At 42.1% G+C, this 21,119-nt stretch overlaps 1 protein-coding gene across 1 annotated transcript in view; it reads left to right on the plus strand.

Annotated features, from left to right (window-relative positions):
• DMBT1 (deleted in malignant brain tumors 1) overlaps positions 1 to 21,119 on the plus strand; it is a 306,433-nt gene that overhangs the window by 49,964 nt on the left and 235,350 nt on the right. The window contains exons 5-10 of the mRNA XM_029610571.1: positions 316 to 363; positions 7,935 to 7,973; positions 10,629 to 10,946; positions 11,610 to 11,624; positions 17,995 to 18,033; positions 18,948 to 19,265. Of these exons, the coding sequence (XP_029466431.1) occupies positions 316 to 363; positions 7,935 to 7,973; positions 10,629 to 10,946; positions 11,610 to 11,624; positions 17,995 to 18,033; positions 18,948 to 19,265 (777 nt within the window). The remainder of the gene's footprint in view (positions 1 to 315; positions 364 to 7,934; positions 7,974 to 10,628; positions 10,947 to 11,609; positions 11,625 to 17,994; positions 18,034 to 18,947; positions 19,266 to 21,119) is intronic.

Here is a 21,119-nt window from a genome sequence, read left to right on the forward strand (position 1 = left end):
GGAGGCCAGCGTTCGAGTCCTGCTGTCACTCCTCGTGACCTTGGGCAAGTCACTTTACTCTCCATTGCCTCAGGTACAAACTTAGATTGTAAGCCCACTGGGGATAGGGAAATACCTACAGTACCTGAATGTAATCCACTTTGAAGTGCTGTGGAATATAAATCTAAATAAATACACAGATAGCTGATCCAAGAGAGGAAGGTGGAAGAGAAGTTGGTTACAGAAAGGGAGGGGGTGATGTACTATGTGCATCTCAAACTCCAGCGTAATTGCTGGCACATGACATGCTTATTAACTTTCTTCTCTCGTTTGCAGTGACACAAAGATGTCCCTGCCTACAAGCAATCATAAAGAACTTCAGAGGTAATTTTGAAATATATAAGTCTTGTCTAATACAATGAAAGGTTCAATTTTTTATTATAAATGCACAATGGCATTCTTATGGGTTAGTGAGAGGCAAGGACTCCATTGTCATGGCCCAAGAGTCTGCCTTTGGACCAGAAGATCTTCTCCCTGAATCTCATTGCGGCTGCACTGGATGTGCTGTCAGCCACACCACAGCTCAAAAATATTTTACTTATAAATCAAATCAGGACTTCCTCTGCAGAGACAGCAAGAACTGTGGCACTCACCCAGCCCGCCACACCTTCTCCAGCTCCACCAGCAGCAGGCTTGGCGCTGTCCTCTTCAGATGTCACCCAGGAGGAGAAGAAGCCGCCAGGCTGACTTCATCTGCAGGGACGTCATTCACCCCGGCCACTTGAGAACCTCCATCCTCAGCTCCATCACAGGCAGGCTTGGACCTGTCCTTGAGCCTTGCCCTCCATGGATTTCGCCATCAGCCCGGAAGGGGAATAAATTCTTGCTGAGCCAGAGGCTAATTGGACCTGGAGAAATGAAAGGGTTACATTTAGAAACAGAAATGACGGCAGAAGAAGACCAAACGGCCCATCCAGTCTGCCCAGCAAGCTTTTCACACTTTTGTTTTCTCATACTTATCTGATACTCTTGGCCCTTATTAGTAACTTTTTGGTTCTAGTTACCTTCCACCCCTGCCACTGATGTAGAGAGCAGTGCTGGAGCTGCATCTAAGTGAAGTATCAAGCTTAATTGGTTAGGGGTAGTAACTGCCGCAATAAGCAAGCTACTCCCACGCTTATTTGTTTACCCAGCCTGTGCAATTCAGTCCTTGTTGGTTGTTGTCTGAATGTAAATCCTCTTTTCTTTATTCCCCCCTGCCGTTGAAGCAGTGAGTTGCGCTGGATATGTATTCCAAGTGAAGTATCAGGCTTAATTGATTCGGGGTAGTAACCACCTTACAAGCAAGCTAAACCCATAATTATTTGTTTACCCATGTTATCTGTGAGTGAATTTGTCTTCTAGGAAACCTATACAAGGTGTTAGGGTGTCAGCCTTAGCTGTAAGCTTATTTAATGTCAGATAGACAAGTAAGAAGGGTCTTCTTATTTGTGATTTAATTAATGATCTTAAATTAGATGTTTTTTTCATCACAGAGGCATGGTTTGAAGTAAATGAGAGAATGGGTATGGAGGCTATTTGTCCGCAAGTATTTCAGGTTCGGGGAAGTTTAGCTGTTGTATTTCGCACATCCTTGGGATTTTTCTGACTATGAACTTATCAATTGCAAGAAGTGGAATGTTTGCTTATAAAGTCAAGGGATGTTGGGGCTTTTTAAATTATTTGTTGTGCACCATATACAAAAGCACCTACTTTTGTAGAACTGGCAGAGCTGATTTTGGAAAGTTTGGATGAATGCCTTAAGATAATTATCCTGGCCAAAAAAATTCCATTAAATTCATCCTTTCCTGGGGCTGCAGGTGACCTGTAGGGATTTGCATGGAAAAGCTTTTCTTTCATGTCATTAAGAACATAAAACATAAGAAGTTGCCATACTGGGTCAAACCAAGAGTCCATCAAGCCCAACATCCTATTTCCAAAAGTAACCAATCCTTATACAAGTACCTGGCAAACACCCAAACAGTATCTAAATCCCATGCTACCAATGCCGGTAATAAGCAATGGCTATTCCCTAAGTCAACTTAGTTTAGCTGGGTTCAAAAAAGGTTTGGATAAGTTCTTGGAGGAGAAGTCCATTAACGGCTATTAATCAAGTTTACTTAGGGAATAGCCACTGCTATTATTGCATCAGTAGCATGGGTTCTTCTTAGTGTTTGGGTACTTGTCAGGTTCTTGTGGCCTGGATTGGTCACTGTTGGAAACAGGATGCTGGGCTTGATGGACCCTTGGTCTGACCCAGCATGGCAATTTCTTATGTTCTTAACTTGATTAATAGAATTAATAACATTTCATTTACCATTTTGTGATGTTTTGTTTGTTTTGTTCCACACGTTATTTCATTATTTTGTCTCTGACATTGGGATTTTCCATTCAAGTTTTATCAAACTTGCAGGCAGGCATCAGCAGCAGAGCATTCAACACTCCAAGACACCAAGAACGGAGCAAAGTGGCACCAATAGTGGCAAAAACTCCTCAAGGCATTTTGAGAGGGGCAAAGCATTGAAACAACAACACGAAAACACCAATACACCATAAGAAGGGTAAAGGGCACCAACAATAGTGGCATGAACATGAAAGAGGTCATGGTTCAGAAGAACTCTTACAAATCACTGTGAAGCTGGAAGATGTAATAAGGCAGATTGACCCGAAAAACAAAGTGGTAGACGGTCTAATAGAGCCAGGAAGCTGATCAAACAAATGTAGACCGGTGGTCTTAGTTGTTAAAATATTTTATTGAGGAGACACAATGGTATTACAATTGAAAACATAGAATTCCCAATTGGCCCAATTCTGGCCGAGTTTCGTCCAACATTAGAGCTGCATCAGGGGCTACATAAAAGAAATATAAAAATTAAAAAAACATAAATTATAATAAATACACAATCTCAAAATCTGTACAGAAAATAATAATCTTTACTTATTACAAAAGTGGAGAATAATAAATAATTAAAAACAAATAAATATAAATAAAACAAAGGTATTAATACATTAGCAATGGTGCTACCTAAAGTAAAGCAAATTGCACAATTAAAAAAAATAATTTATAAACACTGCATGCATTCTAAAGAAGCATATTACTTTATAATTATACTTATAATTTTTTTACTTTCTCTTCCTTTGATCTTTATTGTATACTCTTTACTTTTAAATTATCATTTATACCTACTTGCTGAAATGTATTCCCTCCATTTTTATTCTTTAATTAAATGCTTTTTTGTTTTTTATTATTTGGCTTATTTCTTTTGATGACTGCTAATCTTAAAAATTGTCTTTTTTCTCTCCTATGTAAAAATACTCGCTTTTAGAGAGAGAATGCATATCATTTTATTTTTTGTAAACCGTCCCAGCTTATTGTCCTGGCATATTCGCTCTGCGTTCCTCTAATGCCCGACACTGACAGCAGTTCGGCAGATGCTGCCTCCTACCTCAAGGGCTTGAGAGTGTCTTTGTCGGAGCCATTTGGCAATTTGAATTTGTTCTGACTCCGACAAAGACCCCCCAGCACATCTCTGAGCTCCCTCAGTATCTGGGATGAACTTCATCCGGCCCCAGGGCCTTGTCCACTTTCAGTTTTCCTAGCTCTTCCCATACATTCTCTTCTGTAAATGGAGTTTCATCTACTCCATGCCCATCTATGGTCTTGTCAACCAGTAACGGGCCTTCTCCAGGTTCTTCTTTAGTGAATGCCGAACTGAAGTATTTATTTAATATTTCTGCCATTTCTTCATCTCTCCCCACACATTGATCCTTTTCACCTTTCAGTTTCACTTATACCACTTCGGACCTTTCTTCTTTCTCTGATGGATCTGAAAAATGTTTTGTCACCTCGCTTTACTTCTTTGGCAATCCTTTCTTCTGCCTGGCTTTTTGCTTTCTTGATTTCTTTCTTTGTCTCCTTCAGTTTCATCAGATGGTCTTCCCTGTGTTCCTCTTTTTGGGATCCTTTATATTTCTTGAATGCTGTTCTTTTTGCTTTTATTTTATTTGCCACCTCCTTTGAGAACCAGGTTGGTTTCTTATTTCTCTTCTAACATATAGATTTGTTGCCTTTGTAATTGCTCCTTTTAGTTTGGCCCACTGTTGTTCTACCTCTCTTATTTTCTCCCAGTTTTTTAGTTTTACCTCCAGATATGTCCCCATTTTGAGAAAGTCCATATTTTTGAAATTTAAAACCCAGGTCTTCATGTGACTTCTCTGCATCCTATTTGCTATAACAAACCATAGTTTGATCACTAGTGCTGAGGTGGTCGCCTACCCAGACATTAGAGACATTATTCCCGATAGTGAGCACCAAGTCAAATATCGCATCTTCCCTCATGGATTCCATGACCATTTGTTTGAAGAGACCCCCTTGCAGGGCATCCACTATCTCTCTACTTCTGCTAGATTCCACAGAAGGGATTCTCCAGTCTACATCCAGCAGATTCAAATCTCCTATAATCAACACTTCTCCCTTCTCTGGAGATCTTCAACCAGATCTCTGTCTAGATCTTCCCTTTGATTCGGAGGCCTGTAAACCACCCTCTTCCTGTCCTCTTAAAATACCTAGGCCATGACTTTCTTTGTAAGTTCAGCTATATTATACAGCAGATGGCGGTCTGTCTTCACCTTCCTGATTCTTTTTTTTTAAATTCTTTATCAGTTTTTAGGCTTACAACCCCCCCCCCCCCATCATTTTTGCAATGGAAATAATGAAATCACACATTACAAATAAAATCAAAGGAACCTAATCCACAATTATTCTTCCATTTTTATCAAAAATCATAATTAGAGGTCTCCCAGAAATTTAAAGAGAGAATAATACAAGTTTAACAAAATCAGGAAATGCGTTAACACGCTACAGCAACAACACTATGTACCTATGGGAGAAAAAGTGGCTAGTTTTCTGGAGTCAAGAAATACTTAGTTTCAACTGCTCTGGTGAAAAGAAAATAAAAGATTCCACCCCCTTCTTTAGCAAACATTTACAGGGAAATCTTAATACAAAGGAAAACCAAATATCTATAACTTGTTGGCAAAGAGTTAAAAACCCCCTTCGTCTAACTTGTGTAGATGCTGCCAAATCAGGGTAAATCTTTATATCTGCATTCATAAAAGATATAGGAAATTTCCTGAAATATCTTTTCATGACAATTTGGATATCAGATTTGGTTATAAAGGAGACCAGGAGCGTAGCTCTATCTAACACTTTCATAGCGGAATTTTCAAGTAGCTCAGTCAGAATTTCTTGCCAGTTCGGTCTCATTGATGTTGCCGTAAGGTTTGGTAAAAAGTGGCATTTATTAATTGGCCAAATCACCAAATCATTACTAAAATGTGAGCAGATCCAATTCTAACTGTTGCGCCTGTCGGTCGCAGACGGCTGCACCCTCTCTGTCTTACCTCTCTTTTCTCTCTCTCCTCCCCTCTGGGAAAGATGGCTGCCTCCGCTTCATTTTGCCGACCTCTCCGGCAGTCCCTGCACCGGCATGGGCAATTGCATTCGCCATGTTCTCTGAGGCAGCCTAGGGCACGTGCATGCGCGTCACCCTTCCTTTTGAATACGTCATGGCGGGAACCTTGGAGGCGTCCGCACCGCATAACGTCACTACCTCAGGGTACTTATGTTCCGATCTGCAACACTGCTACGAGTTAGCAAGGATTCTGGTCCAGCTAATTTCGACCGCTTCTGAGACACCCGCTCAGAATACCTATTCCTACAACCCTTCGGGTAATGCTGATTCCAGGACACTCTGGGTACCCGCTCCTCGGGGGCCCTGCTGCTCCTATCTACCCTCCGGGGTTTTCTCACTCACCAACAATCTCAGGACACCTGCTCCTCGGGGGTCTTCTAATTCTCTCCAGGTACCCTGCCTAGAAGGACGCCTAGGTACTCGCTCCTCGAGGGCCTTGCCTGCTCCTATCTTCTTCCTAGGTTACCTGCTCCCCATGGACCACGGCACTGGCGTTCGGCCTGCCTCGCTACCTTACTACTGCGGAAGCTATATCCTCGGCCGCATTTAACCAGCCTTGTGAGTACCTCATTCTTCAGTCTCTCTACCTTGTCTCACCTCTGACCATATTCTCGGCGTACTCCACCCTGCGGACCACTACCGGATCTGTCATCGCTGTCTACATTCCCTTGGACTGGGTTCTTGGCCTACCCTGCCTCGCGGACCACTACCGGACCCTCTGCTTCCCAGCATTGGGTGAGATCTACTCTGCACTTATGTCATCAGTGCCTGGACTGAACATTATTATCGGAGACTGCTCTGTGGCTGAGGAGAGCTGCCTGCTCCTTGAGCATTGCTACATTGCTGTATAATAAAGCTTCCTTCTTCCTTGTGTTACTTACTTGAGAGTCTAGCCTATTGCTGTGGTTCCCCTTGGGGCCCCTCCCCGTGGGAGGAGTCATCGACACAGCAACCAGGGGTCCACAACCATGCCACAAACACAACAGATTGCTAGCTCCATGGACCTGGCTCAGCTCTCAGCCCTACAGGCCATCCCTGGTCTGGCCCAGTTGATCACCGAGCAACAGAAGTCTTTGGAGAATCTGGCCGTCGCCTTCAACCAGTTGAATGCCCGACTGAATACTCCAACGGTTGCAGATAAAGACTCTTTACCTCCAGTGGTTACTGTCAAGACTACAGTACCCCTATCTGCTCCTACACGCTTTTCTGGGGATGCACGGATGTGTAGGGGTTTCATTAACCAATGTAGTATGCATTTTTCTTTGCAACCTAATTATTATGCCACAGCTATAGCGAAGACCACCTACATCCTATCGTTACTCGATGGAAGAGCCCTGGACTGGGCTTCACCACTCTGGGAACGCGGTGACCCTATTCTGAATGATTTGACCAGCTTCCTAGCCCTCTTCAAGTCAGTATTTGATGACCCAGGTCGTCAGACCGTTGCCGGATCTACCTTACTGCACCTCCAGCAAGGGAACAAGCCCTTACCGGACTATGTGATTGAATTCAAAACTTTAGCATCCGAACTCCATTGGAACTTGGGATATTTGTGTGCTATTTTCTTGGAGGGTCTCAACTCTCAACTGAAGGACGAATTGGTGGCTCGTGATTTGCCCAAAACCCTAGAGTCTCTTATAGAATTGGCTGGAAGAATTGACCGCTGCATTTGAGATCAGAATCAGGAGGCTAAGAGTCCCAAGAAGCACGTCTCGGGAGGTACCCAACCTAAGCCATTGCACATAGCACCTACTCCACAGTCTTCACCCAGTGAAGAGGATGAACCAATGCAACTGGCTGCAGCCATTTAACGTTGAAGGAGAGACGTTTCTGCAAACGCATGGGGTTATGCTTGTACTGTGGTCACTCAGGCCATGCTGTCCATACTTGTCCCATCTGTCCGGGAAACATGCAGACCTAGGATCCTAGGACATTTTAGTTTTCTTAGCTGATGCTAATCGCACCATTGAAGGATCATGAAGTTAGAGGAAAGGAAGGATCTTCATGCTTTTCTCAGATTGTGGGAAGGAGAGAGCAGAATGCACAGAATTTGGCGAGAGTGGTTCCAGGGCCTGAGAGCTGCAGGAAGTAAACCAATCAGTGAAGGGAGCTTGCTTGGGTGCCCAAGGGAGAAAGGGCTAAGCAGAGCCTGAAAACCTGCTTGAAGTTGGGAGAGAGGATGCAGATAAATTAAAACAGCAAGAAAGGAAACTTGACCTCCAGAAATAAAAGAACCTCTGAGGACATGGTCAGGAAATCTTGTTTTTTATTATTCTTAAACTGCCGAAATGTCCCAAATTTCCCGTATCTCTCCTCTCCTCCCCTCTCCTCTGTGTATTGTATTAGAGTTGTAGGGTTGATTAATGTTATAAAAGCATAAAAGAGAATTGATCAAAACTCTCCTATTTATACTGCTGGGTTATGTTTCCTTTTCATTCGTAGCTACTTCAAGACCCTCCCTAGGACCAACTTTTACAGCTGGTAAGTGACATTATCTCAGGTAATAATAACATTGCTCTGTCTGCCCTCGCCCCTTTTGAATCTGTGATACAAATCACGCAGCCTCACAGGACACCAGACGTCCCATCCCAGAGGTGTCTCTTCCCAAAGTGTAAATTGCAAATTGGGATAGGATCCTGGGTCCCATGGATTGTGCTGAATGTCCTCAGTTACGTTTCAATTCTTCTTCTTCTATGTAATCAGATGGCCTGAAGTGTTACGTCCTTGTGGGAGCTTCAGGTTATTGGAGAACTATCTGTGCCTGCTTTTACCGGCATTGTCAGGAGGAGATCCCGGGGAGAGGAAAATATCCTGTGCATATTGTAATTTCAGATGTATGGGGGTTGGTTTGCTTTTGAGTTGTTGAACTCACAGAAACAGACGCAAATACCGCAGCTAGATTGTCCTGGCAGCAATAACCAAAGGAAAAGGAAACGTGAAATTTTGCACTAATTATTGTCTTCAGCCTGGCGTGGAAAATGTCCCTGCAGTATTTGCACCAAAGAGGGCAGATTGATTATTGCCCCCTTTGGGAGTATTTAAAGCCTTTTACATGTGTAATAACAGGTTGAATATGCAGATTTTATCACTCTGGGGCAGTTTGAGATTTCCCCTCTGTATGTTTATCTGATTATTGTTTCTTTTTTTTTTTTTTTTTTTAATTTATTTCTTTATTGAATTTTCATTTAAAAATTTTTAAACAAAATTCCAAATAAGTAATACAGAAAACCATATTTGACATTCATATAATTATATAGATCAAATCAAAAAACATTTTTTTTTCTTATTACATTACCTATAAAATGGGGGAGACATAACATAACATTTATTCAAAAATATTTACCAACCATTGAGAGAGAGAGACGAAACAATTTCAACTTTGTCCTTCTTGAATACTTCCTCCATTCCTATCTTTATCTAATATAAAGGTCTCTAGATGTAATGGATCTATGAAACTGTATTTCTTCCCTTTAAACATAATAATACAAATTGCCGGATATTTCAAGAAAAAAGTTGCACCGAGGGTTACTACTTTACTTTTTAAAGAAAGGAAATGTTTCCGTTTAGCCTGAGTAGCTCGGGCCACATCAGGAAACATTAGAACCTTTTGTCCACAAAAACACATATCTCTATATTTGAAAAAGTCTCTAAAGACTTTATCTTTATCAGTTTCCAATAACATGGAAACAAATAAAGTAGCCCTCTTTTGTATAATGTCAATCGACTCCTCTAAAAAAGTAGAGACTCCAATTGACGATATCTCCAGATTTTCCTCCTCAGGCCTACCTACTTTCCTAGAGAAGTAGAAGGCCTTAGAAAATACAGGTAAATCTGTTTCTGAATAATGCAAGATTTCTCTAAAATATTTCTTTAACATTTCAGCTGGAGATAGGAGTCTGGTTTGAGGAAAGTTAACTATTCGCAAGTTTTTATATCTGACCAAATTCTCGATATTTTCCAACTCTCTACGAGTGGATAAACTATCTTTGATTTGAGCAATCCCAGTATTTTCCAATAATTTAATTTTAGATGTTACCTTACTCATATTATCCTTTAAACTGACTACTTCTTTTTTCTGCTCTTCTATCTGCTGTTTATTCACATTCACAGTTCCCAACACAGACTCATTCATTTTTGAGACATTATTATTAACAGTAGCCATCAATTTCCATATATCTGTTAGGGACAGATTATCAGGAGGTTCCAAAGGCCATATCTCAGGCCTTATTAAATCCCCTGATCCCGTCCCCATTACCATAATTGAACCACTTATCTGATTCTCTGTAGGAGTTGAACAGTCTCTTCCTCCAGGTGGACTGCTCGCTTCTAACTGCAGAAAATCATCTGGTATTGATGGTTGCGGTTGTGGTGGAAGTGAAGGTCCTTCACCAGGACTAAGAGAGCCAGAAAACTGGTCCTCTATATTGTCCTCTCGTGGTGACTCAGTCATTCTTACGACATGACTGTCCATGGGGCCCTTGAGTGTTACCGGCGATACTGGGAAAGATTTCAGTTTCCTTTTCCTCCCCATTAAATGCTATGGGGTACTCGGGATGGTTCCTTCAGTCGCTTTGGCCAAACAACGGAGAAAGCCTTCTCCCGCCTTCTCCGGACTGAGCCGGACAGAGCCGCGCGCCCCTTTGGTGGCGCGCGGCTTAGGCGGCGCACCGTTGACGGCGGGGCGCCGTCTGCTGTTTGAATTTATACAGCAGACGCCGACTGCTGACGTCACTGGAGCGTCTTTGCCGGGTCTCTCCGAACACGTGATGTTCTCTCCGGTTTCGCTGTTCCCTCCGGGTCAGTGTGGTAGCAAGTCTCCGGTTTCAGAGCGCCAGAGGTCAGTGTCAGATGGTCTTTCTTCGTCGGGGGCGTCTCTCTCTCTACTTCCACGCTCCCCCTGTTGTTTGATTTATTATAAAGTTGTATTTATCTATAAAGTTTTTATTTTAGATCATGTATATCCGGCTTGCACAGTTCCAGTTTGGAAAAGAGATTTGCATGCTCAGAAAATAAATAAATAGTTATTAGTCTCTAAAACTAGAAGCGAGGACTGTACTTCCCTAATTCAGAGCCTGTAGAATGAGAAAAATGCACCCACATTTCTGCTTAAAATATTCGCTCCTCTTGTACCTGTAGGTTCTACGTATGAGGTGCGGTTGGTGAATGGCTCAGACAGATGTGCAGGGCGTGTTGAAGTTTATCATGCTGGAAAATGGGGATCGGTTTGTGATGACCTGTGGGATACAAATGATGCAAATGCTGTGTGCAGACAGCTGGGCTGCGGTTCTGCTGTTGCGGCTCCTGGCAGTGCCCATTTTGGTCAAGGCACAGGAGATATTCTTCTGGATGATGTGCAGTGCAGAGGGGATGAATGGTTCCTGGCCCAGTGCTCCAGCCGTGGATGGAAAGTGCATAACTGTGGTCATCATGAAGACGCCGGTGCCATCTGCTCAGGTACCGTTTCCTGTCTCCCGTCACGTGAGATCTCAGTTACTCCTGTATGTGTCATCGTAGCCTTTGAGCAGTATGGACAGTTTTAGAGAAGGGCGTAGCTTTCTTCTTTGTTTTGGAAAAGTATTTCTTCTTTGGAGTAATCCTTGCCTCATGAAAGCTGATTGGATTGTGTAATTAGATCATTTAACATGTGGTTTGAATAAGATCCTGTAATGCTAAATAAAGTTTTGGTTCTCATAAGCTTCTCCCTGCTATGGATGGAGCTGAGGAGGCTCCAGATGCTCCTGATAGAGATGGCTATTAGGGATGAAGCACAAATCAGAGACCCTGGACTGATATGTCCATGTAATATCTGACATGCAGTCACATCCCATAATATTTTTATAGAGATCTGTAGGCTCAGAGTATTCCTTTCTCCAGAAATGAAATAAAAATCAAAGGAAAAAAAGAAAGGAAAGGAGCTAGGATCTCTTCTCCAATCCTCCCTAGTGCCTGCATTTTTCTTGTCATTTCTGAACAAATATACATCTCCAAAGATGATTACCTCAATGAAAATATTCAATCTGAGAAGTAAAATGCATTTCCTGGAAGACCTGGTTTGTGTGAGTTTCCTGGGGATGTTTCTAAGGACACTGACATTTTCTTTTCTTTTTATCCTAACAGCATCTCAGCAATCGGGTAAGTGAAGGATTTAACATTAAGGCTTTTCCCACAGAGAAATCTTCTCTCCATCACAGGCTAGGATAGCTTCCTAATCACTGGGGTCACTAAACTACTTCTAGACAGGATGATGTAGGCCTGGTATTACCCTTTTTCATTTACATTTATGTGTATTTATTTGGTGTCTTTTTCCTTATAATAATAAATAAAAAGTGTAAATAAATTTACCAAATCAACCTCTCAGCATAAAAGACCATATGTACCACACACAATTTAGCACATAGGAGAAACGGGAAATGTTTATATTGAGTTGTGATCCCTTCACGGGCCCCTAGCTCATCTTTCTCTGGTTCAATAAAGGAATGGGAAGAGGAGATGTTGTAGTGCACCTGGCACAGAGGTAAGCACAATATTTCCCAAGCTGGAAAGAGAAACCCAGGAACCCTGTATCCCCTCTGTAACCCCCTATGAGTGCTTTCCCATTCCCTCTGTATTGATACCGAGATCGGAGGAATCACACCTTGAGATAAAAGAGAGTCTCACACAAAACATTATCATAAAACCGACAAACGTTTATTCTGGGATTCCAGCTGTCAGAGATTACAGGATATTTACATCTGATTAGATGGGGGTTCACGGCTCTCTAAAGTAACTGCTATAGCAGCTCTGCCCCCACATAAGAAACTCAAACAAGAGGTTTCTTATCAACTATAAACCTCTTATCCTCCAGAGAAGAAATACATATAAGAGGACTGCTCACATTTCTGTCAATGCTCACTTGTCATATAGACACCTCTGTACTCTCCCACCTGGGAAAGGTAGATCTGGTGTCAGCATCGTATTCCTTTCTAGAGCATTTATAAATATATTAAAAAGCACCGGTCCATGTACAGATCCCTGAGGCACTCCTCTGTTTACCCTTTTCCACTGAGAAAATTGACCATTTAATCCTACTCTGTTTCCTATCTTTTAACCAGTTTGTAGTCCATAAGAACATAAGAAAATGCCATACTGGGTCAGACCAAGGGTCCATCAAGCCCAGCATCCTGTTTCCAACAGTGGCCAATCCAGGCCATAAGAACCTGTCAAGTACCCAAAAACTATGTCTAGTCCATGTTACCATTGCTAATGGCAGTGGCTATTCTCTAAGTGAACTTAATAGCAGGTAATGGACTTCTCCTCCAAGAACTTATCCAATCCTTTTTTAAACACAGCTATACTAACTGCACTAACCACATCCTCTGGCAACAAATTCCAGAGTTTAATTGTGCACTGAGTAAAAAAGAACTTTCTCCGATTAGTTTTAAATGTGCCCCATGCTAACTTCATGGAGTGCCCCCTAGTCTTTCTACTATCCGAAAGAGTAAATAACCGATTCACATCTACCCGTTCTGGACCTCTCATGATTTTAAACACCTCTATCATATCCCCCCTCAGTCGTCTCTTCTCCAAGGTGAAAAGTCCTAACCTCTTGAGTCTTTTCTCATAGGGGAGTTGTTCCATTCCCCTTATCATTTTGGTAGCCCTTCTCTGTACCTTCTCCATCGCAATTATATCTTTTTTGAGATGCGGCGACCAGAATTGTACACAGTATTCAAGGTGCGGTCTCACCATGGAGTGATACAGAGGCATTATGACATTTTCCGTTTTCTTCACCATTCTCTTTCTAATAATTCCCAACATTCTGTTTGCTTTTTTGACTGCCGCAGCACACTGAACCGACGATTTCAATGTGTTATCCACTATGACACCCAGATCTCTTTCTTGGGTTGTAGCACCTAATATGGTACCCAACGTTGTGTAATTATAGCATGAGTTATTTTTCCCTATATGCATCAACTTGCACTTATCCACATTAAATTTAATCTGCCATTTGGATGCCCAATTTTCCAGTCTCACAAGGTCTTCTTGCAATTTATCACAATCTGCTTGTGATTTAACTACTCTGAACAATTTTGTGTAATCTGCAAATTTGATGATCTCACTCGTCGTATTTCTTTCCAGATTATTTATAAATATATTTAAAAGTAAGGGTCAATACAGATCCCTGAGGCACTCCACTGTCCACTCCCTTCCACTGAGGAAATTGTCCATTTAATCCTACTCTCTGTGTCCTGTCTTTTAGCCAGTTTGCAATCCACGAAAGGACATCGCCACCTATCCCATGACTTTTTACTTTTCCTAGAAGCCTCTCATGAGGAACTTTGTCAAACGCCTTCTGAAAATCCAAGTATGCTATATCTACCGGTTCACCTTTATCCACATATTTATTAACTCCTTCAAAAAAGTGAAGCAGATTTGTGAGGCAAGACTTGTCCTGGGTAAAGCCATGCTGACTCTGTTCCATTAAACCATGTCTTTCTATATGTTCTGTGATTTTGATGTTTAAAACACTTTCCACTATTTTTCCTGGCACTGAAGTCAAGCTAACCGGTCTGTAGTTTCCCGGATTGCCCTTGGAGCCATTTTTAAATATTGGGGTTACATTTGCTATCCTCCAGTCTTCAGGTACAATGGATGATTTTAATGATAAGTTACAAATTTTTACTAATAGCTCTGAAATTTCATTTTTTAGTTCCTTCAGAACTCTGGGGTGTGTACCATCCGGTCCAGGTGATTTACTACTCTTCAGTTTGTCAATCAAGCCTACCACATCTTCTAGGTTCACCGTGATTTGATTCAGTCCATCTGAATCATTACCCCTGAAAACCCTCTCCATTTCGGGTACCTCCCCAACATCCTCTTCAGTAAACACCGAAGCAAAGAAATCATTTAATCTTTCTGCGATGGCCTTATCTTCTCTAAGTGCCCCTTTAACCCCTTGATCATCTAACGGTCCAACTGACTCCCTCACAGGCTTTCTGCTTCAGATATATTTTAAAACGTTTTTACTGTGAGTTTTTGCCTCTACAGCCAACTTCTTTTCAAATTCTCTCTTAGCCTGTCTTATCAATGTCTTACGTTTAACTTGCCAATGTTTATGCTTTATCCTATTTTCTTCTGTTGGATCCTTCTTCCAATTTTTGAATTAAGATCTTTTGGCTAAAATAGCTTCTTTCACCTCCCCTTTTAACCATGCCGGTAATCGTTTTGCCTTCTTTCCACCTTTCTTAATATGTGGAATACATCTGGACTGTGCTTCTAGAATGGTATTTTTTAACAATGACCACGCCTGTTGGACATTTTTTACTTTTGTAGCTGCTCCTTTCAGTTTTTTTCTAACAATTTTTCTCATTTTATCAAAGTTTCCCTTTTGAAAGTTTAGCAGAAGAGCCTTGGATTTGTACACTGTTCCTCTTCAGTCATTAAATAAAATTTGATCATATTATGATCACTATTGCCAAGAGGCCCCACCACCGTTACCTCTATCACCAAGTCCTGTGCTCCACTGAGAATTAGATCTAAAATTGCTCCCTCTCTCATCGGTTCCTGAACCAATTGCTCCATAAAGCTATCATTTATTCCATCCAGGAACGTTATCTCTCTAGCGTGACCCGATGATACATTTACCTAGTCAATATTGGGGTTATTGAAGTCTCCCATTATTACTGCACTACCAATTTGGTTAGCTTCCCTAATTTCTCTTAGCATTTCACTGTCCGTCTCACCATCTTGACCAGGTGGACGGTAGTATACCCCTATCACTATAGTCTTCCTCGACACAAAAGGGATTTCTACCCATAAAGATTCAATTTTGTATTTAGTCTCATGCAGGATGTTTATCCTGTTGGACTCTATGCCATCCCGGACATAAAGCGCCACACCTCCTCCCGAGTGCTCCTCTCTGTCATTGCGATATAATTTGTAGCCCGGTATAGCACTGTCCCATTGGTTATCCTATTTCCACCATGTCTCTGAGATGCCAATTAAGTCTATGTCATCATTCACTGCTATACATTCTAATTCTCCCATCTTACTTCTTAGACTTCTGGCATTAGCATACAAACATTTCAAAGTTTGTTTTTTGTTTGTATTTTCATTCTGCTTTTTAATTGATAGGGATAAGTTAGAATTTTTTAGCTCAGGTGAGATTTTAGTTACAGGCACTTGGACTACTTTTCTAATTATTGGAACCTCACTGTCGGGATGCCCTAATTCTAATGCATCATTAGTATCCTTTAAAGGTACCTCTCTCCGAACCATGCACTGCTGAGCGACTGTTTGCTTTCCCCTTTGTTCTAGTTTAAACGCTGCTCTATCTCCTTTTTAAAGGTTAGCGCCAGCACTCTGGTTCCACCCTGGTTAAGGTGGAGCCCATCCCTTCGGAAGAGACTCCCCCTTCCCCAAAAGGTTCCCCAGTTCCTAACAAAACTGAATCCCTCTTCCTTGCACCATCGTCTCATCCACGCATTGAGACTCCGGAGCTCTGCCTGCCTCTGGTGACCTGCGCGTGGAACAGGGAGCATTTCAGAGAATGCTACCCTGGAGGTTCTGGATTTAAGCTTTCTACCTAAGAGCCTAAATTTGGCTTCCAGAACCTCCCTCCCATATTTTCCTATGTCGTTGGTGCCCACATGTACCACGACAGCCGGCTCCTCCCCAGCACTGTCTAAAATCCTATCTAGGTGACGCGTGAAGTCCGCCCCCTTCGCACCAGGTAGGCATGTTACCAGGTGATCCTCACGCCCTCCAGCCACCCAGCTATCTACATTCCTAATAATCGAATCACCAACTATGACAGCCGACCTAACCCTTCCCTCCTGGGCAGTAGGCCTTGGGGAGACATCCTCAGTGCGAAAGGACAATGCATCACCTGGAGAGCAGGTCCTTGCTACAGGATCCTTTCCTGCTGTACCTGGTTGGTGCTCTCCCATCATGAGACCTTCTTCCTACAAGGCAGCACCAGGGCTGCCAGTCTGAAGTTGGGACTTGACTACTATGTCCCTGAAGTTCTCATCTATATACCTCTCTGTCTGCCTCAGCTCTTCCAGATCTGACACTCTAGCCTCCAGAGATCGGACTCGCTCTCTGAGAGACAGGAGCTCTTTGCATCACATTCACATGTACAACTTCTCACCGGTGGGTAAAAAATCATACATGTGACACTCGATGCAAAAGACTGGGAAGCCCCCCTCTTGCTACTGGACTGCTGCCTTCATCTCAATTTTGATAACTTCCTGTTTAAGTTTTAGGTTGCTATGGGAGTAGGAATGTGTCTAACGTCCTTTAAATGTATTAGTGAATTCACTATGTGTCTGGTAGTGGCCTACCGGGGTCTGATCGAATTCTCAATAAAGTTTTTCCTGTTTTTTGGGGGGGGGTTTTGGGAAAGTGGCACCTGTCTATAAATTAATGGATGAGCTAGGGGTGGGTGGCTTGGGAAATACAAACAGTCTAACTTCAGTTAGTCAGCCTGAGTGACTCACTGCTCTCTTGATTAACAAATGTTGGTCCCTATTCAAACCCAATCACACTACCTCAAAACCTTTCCAAGGTGAGTAACTGAGCTGAACTATTTTACTTTTTTACTTAGTTATACACTGCTCCTAGCTTATTTCTAGCTTCTGGCTACTTTTTGCGTTGGGTTTTTTTTTTTTTTTTTTGTGGTTTTGTTTTTTTTTCAATACAAGCACTCAGTTAGTATTAAATACAAACACTCAGTTCTTTAAAAGTCTGGAGAACACTCAGTTCTGCAGACTTTTAAAAATAAACAACTACCTACTGCTACCTTATTGACTGACTAAAAATACAAACAGTCTAACTTGTTTATTCACTGCCTTTCTGACTATTAAAGGCACAAACACACAAACACACTAAATAATATTCCCAAATAGTTAACTTTGCCCCAATACTTTTAAAAAAGACAATGTCCCAAGCAAAAACTTACTGATTCCTTTCAGCCAACAGCAAGGTGATCCTCTCCTCTCCTCTCAGTGTCCATGAAAGGACATCGCCTCCTATCCCATGACTTTTTAGTTTTCTTAGCTGATGCTAATTGCACCATTAGGCGTCTTCATGCTTTTCTTAGATTGTGGGAAGGAGAGAGCAGAATGCACAGAATGTGGTGAGAGTGGTTCCAGGGCCTGAGAGCTGCAGGAAGTAAAGCCATCAGTGAAGGGAGCTTGCTTGGGTGCCCAAGGGAGAAAGGGATAAGCAGAACCTGAAAACCTGCTTAAAGATGGGTGAGAGGGTGCAGATAAATTAAAACAGCAAGAAAGAAAACTTCACCTCCAGAAATAAAAGAACCTCTGAGGACATGGTCAGGAAATCTTGTTTCTTATTATTCTTAAACTGCCGAAATGGCCCAAATTTCCCGTGTCTGTCCTTCCCTCTCCTCTTTGTATTGTATTAGAGTTGTAGGGTTGATTAATGTTATAAAAGCATAAAAGAGAATAGATCAAAACTCTCCTATTTATACTGCTGGGTTATGTTTCCTTTTCATTCGTAGCTACTTCAAGACCCTCCCCAGGACCAACTTTTACAGCTGGTAAGTGACATTATCTCAGGTAATAATAACATTGCTCCTTCTGCCCTCGCCCCTTTTGAATCTGTGATACAAATCACGCAGCCTCACAGGACACTAGACGTCCCATCCCAAAGGTGTCTCTTCCCAAAGTGCTAAATTGTAAATTGGGATAGGATCCTGAGTCCCATGGATTGTGCTGAATGTCCTCAGTTACGTTTCAAATTTTCTTCTTCTATGTAATCAGATGGCCTGAAGTGTTACAGCCTTGTGGGAGCTTCAGCTTATTGCAGAACTATCTGTGCCTACTTTTACCGGCATTGTCAGGAGGAGATCCCGGGGAGAGGAAAATATCCTGTGCATATTGCAATTTCACATCTATGGGGGTTGGTTTGCTTATGAGTTGTTGAACTCACAGAAACAGATGCAAATACCGCAGCTTAGATTGTCCTGGCAGCAATAACCAAAGGAAAAGGAAACCTGAAATTTTGCACTAATTATTGTCTTCAGCATGGCGAGGAAAACGTCCCTGCAGTATTTGCACCAAAGAGGGCAGATTGTTTATTGCCCCCTTTGGGAGTATTTAAAGCCTTTTACACGTGTAGAAACAGGATGAATATGCAGATTTTACCGCTCTGGGGGCAGTTTGAGATTTCCCCTCTGTATGTTTATCTGATTATTGTTCCTACATTGCTGCTGCTGTTGTTTGATTTATTATAAAGTTGTATTTATCTATAAAGTTTTTATTTTAGATCTTGTATACCCGCCTTGTACAGTTCCAGTTTGGAAAAGAGATTTACACGTTCAGAAAATAAATAAATAGTTATTAGTCTCTAAAACTAGAAGCGAGGACTTTACTTACCTAATTCAGAGCCTGTAGAATGAGAAAAATGCACCCACATTTCTGCTTAAAACATTCGCTCCTCTTGTGCCTGTAGATTCGACGCATGAGGTGCGGTTGGTGAATGGCTCAGACAGATGTGCAGGGCGTGTTGAAGTTTATCATGCTGGAAAATGGGGATCGGTTTGTGATGACCTGTGGGATACAAATGATGCAAATGCTGTGTGCAGACAGCTGGGCTGCGGTTCTGCTGTTGCGGCTCCTGGCAGTGCCCATTTTGGTCAAGGCACAGGAGATATTCTTCTGGATGATGTGCAGTGCAGAGGGGATGAATGGTTCCTGTCCCAGTGCTCCAGCCGTGGATGGAAAGTGCATAACTGTGGTCATCATGAAGATGCCGGTGCCATCTGCTCAGGTACCGTTTCCTGTCTCTCGTCACATGAGATCTCAGTTACTCCTCTATGTGTCATCATAGCCTTTGAGCAGTATGGACAGTTTCAGAGAAGGATGTAGCTTTATTCCTTGTTCTGGAAAAGTATTTCTTCTTTGGAGTAATCCATGCCTCATGAAAACTGATTGGATTGTGAAACTAAATCATTTAACATGTGGTTTGAATAAAATCCTGTAATGCTAAATAAAGTTTTAGTTCTCAGAAGCTTGTCCCTGCTATGGATGGAGGTGATGAGGGTCCAGATGCTTCTGATAGAGCAGAGAGATGGCTATTATTTATTTATTTATTTATTTTTATATACCGATATTCCTGTATAGAATATAAATCACACAGGTTTACAATGAACAAAAACCTCACCTGTGAGCGTTACATAGAACACTTAACAATGAATAAACTTTGAATAATTAACATTGAACAAATTGGGAGACCTTGATTAAATAAAGGATAAACACATTAGGGATGAAGTACAAATCAGAGCCTGTGGACTGATATGTCCATGTAATATCTGACATGCAGTCACTTCCCATAATATTTTTATAGAGATCTGTAGGCTGAGTCTTTCTTTCCCCAGAGCCAGAGTTGACTTCCAGGTGCCTATAATGCAAACACCTCGGCCCTGGAGAGGAAACGGATCTGCCCAGGGACAGCAGGTTCAATGGACAATCCCCAAAACATTATTAGCTGCAGTTTCATCAGACCCTGAGAAAAATTCCATGAATGGAGGAACGTCTTGGCTGACGAGTTCCCATGAGTTTATTGTTATCCTGGGGCCCATCTTCTGCAGCTTTCCTTTATAAAACCTTTTGCTTTCCGCTCAGGTTAATCCTAGACACATACAAAAGATTGTAAGGTATTGTTGATTCGAGAGAAACTGCTGGCAGATTGTAACCTGAAACCAAACTTTATTAGAGAAAGACAAAGACAAAGGGACAGGGACCGGAACAAAGCATGAGGAAATAATTTGTCCCAGGGAGTAACATAGGTCCTCACAACAATCGTATTAACACCCAGTTACTCAACTCTTCCAGCAGTGTGCATAGCATTATAAACCCTTCATACTGACCACTCAGAACATATTCAGAGTGTTGTTTTTAGATAAGAGCGGTACATTTGATTTGAGTATGTATTAGACCAATCAGCTAATGGGTCTGGGGTATCGACTCATTGCATTCCAGCACAAAGTCAGGGTCCTCTGCTTTCTTTGTCTAAAAACTAGTATTCAGGAATACAGCAGAAATGAGGTGCCTCAGAAAGTCAGTGCATAATACTACATACATCCCCCTCTTGAAGGGTTACGCCTATAAACCCTTCACGTATGGGCGGGGTCGTGGGTGCCTGTCTTAGGTTGTCCCTTTCATCCTAAACTAGCCTTAGGTGAAGAAATCTTACCCATCCTCGGCTAAACTCTCTATTTTTCCCTACCCATCTGATTCATGGGTAAACTCATGTGTGTCCATCATCAAGTGCTGACGGATAGTAGTGACTTGATCTTGCACTGCAGATGAAGAGTTGACCATAATTCTCAGTCCGGGAATCCTGGGCATGGCTGCAGCAATGGAAGATTCAAATTGTCGAAGGCAGAGGCATATGCATGGTAGGCAAAGGCATAGCAAAAGTCCAATACATGAAGCTGGTCCTGCAGGGTATTGATGGCGCTATTTAGTTCTATGCCAACAACATGTAGCAGTGAAAGCAATCGCTGTATGGACATTCCTAATTCAACTGTGGCAATCACCTGTCCAAGAGGTGACCCAGCTGTGGATGAGAAGGCATCTAAACGAGTTTTGGTCAAAGGGTATATGCTGTTAATGTAGTTGA

The sequence above is a fragment of the Rhinatrema bivittatum genome, chromosome 7 (assembly GCF_901001135.1).
Source record: "Rhinatrema bivittatum chromosome 7, aRhiBiv1.1, whole genome shotgun sequence".
NCBI lineage: Eukaryota > Metazoa > Chordata > Amphibia > Gymnophiona > Rhinatrematidae > Rhinatrema > Rhinatrema bivittatum.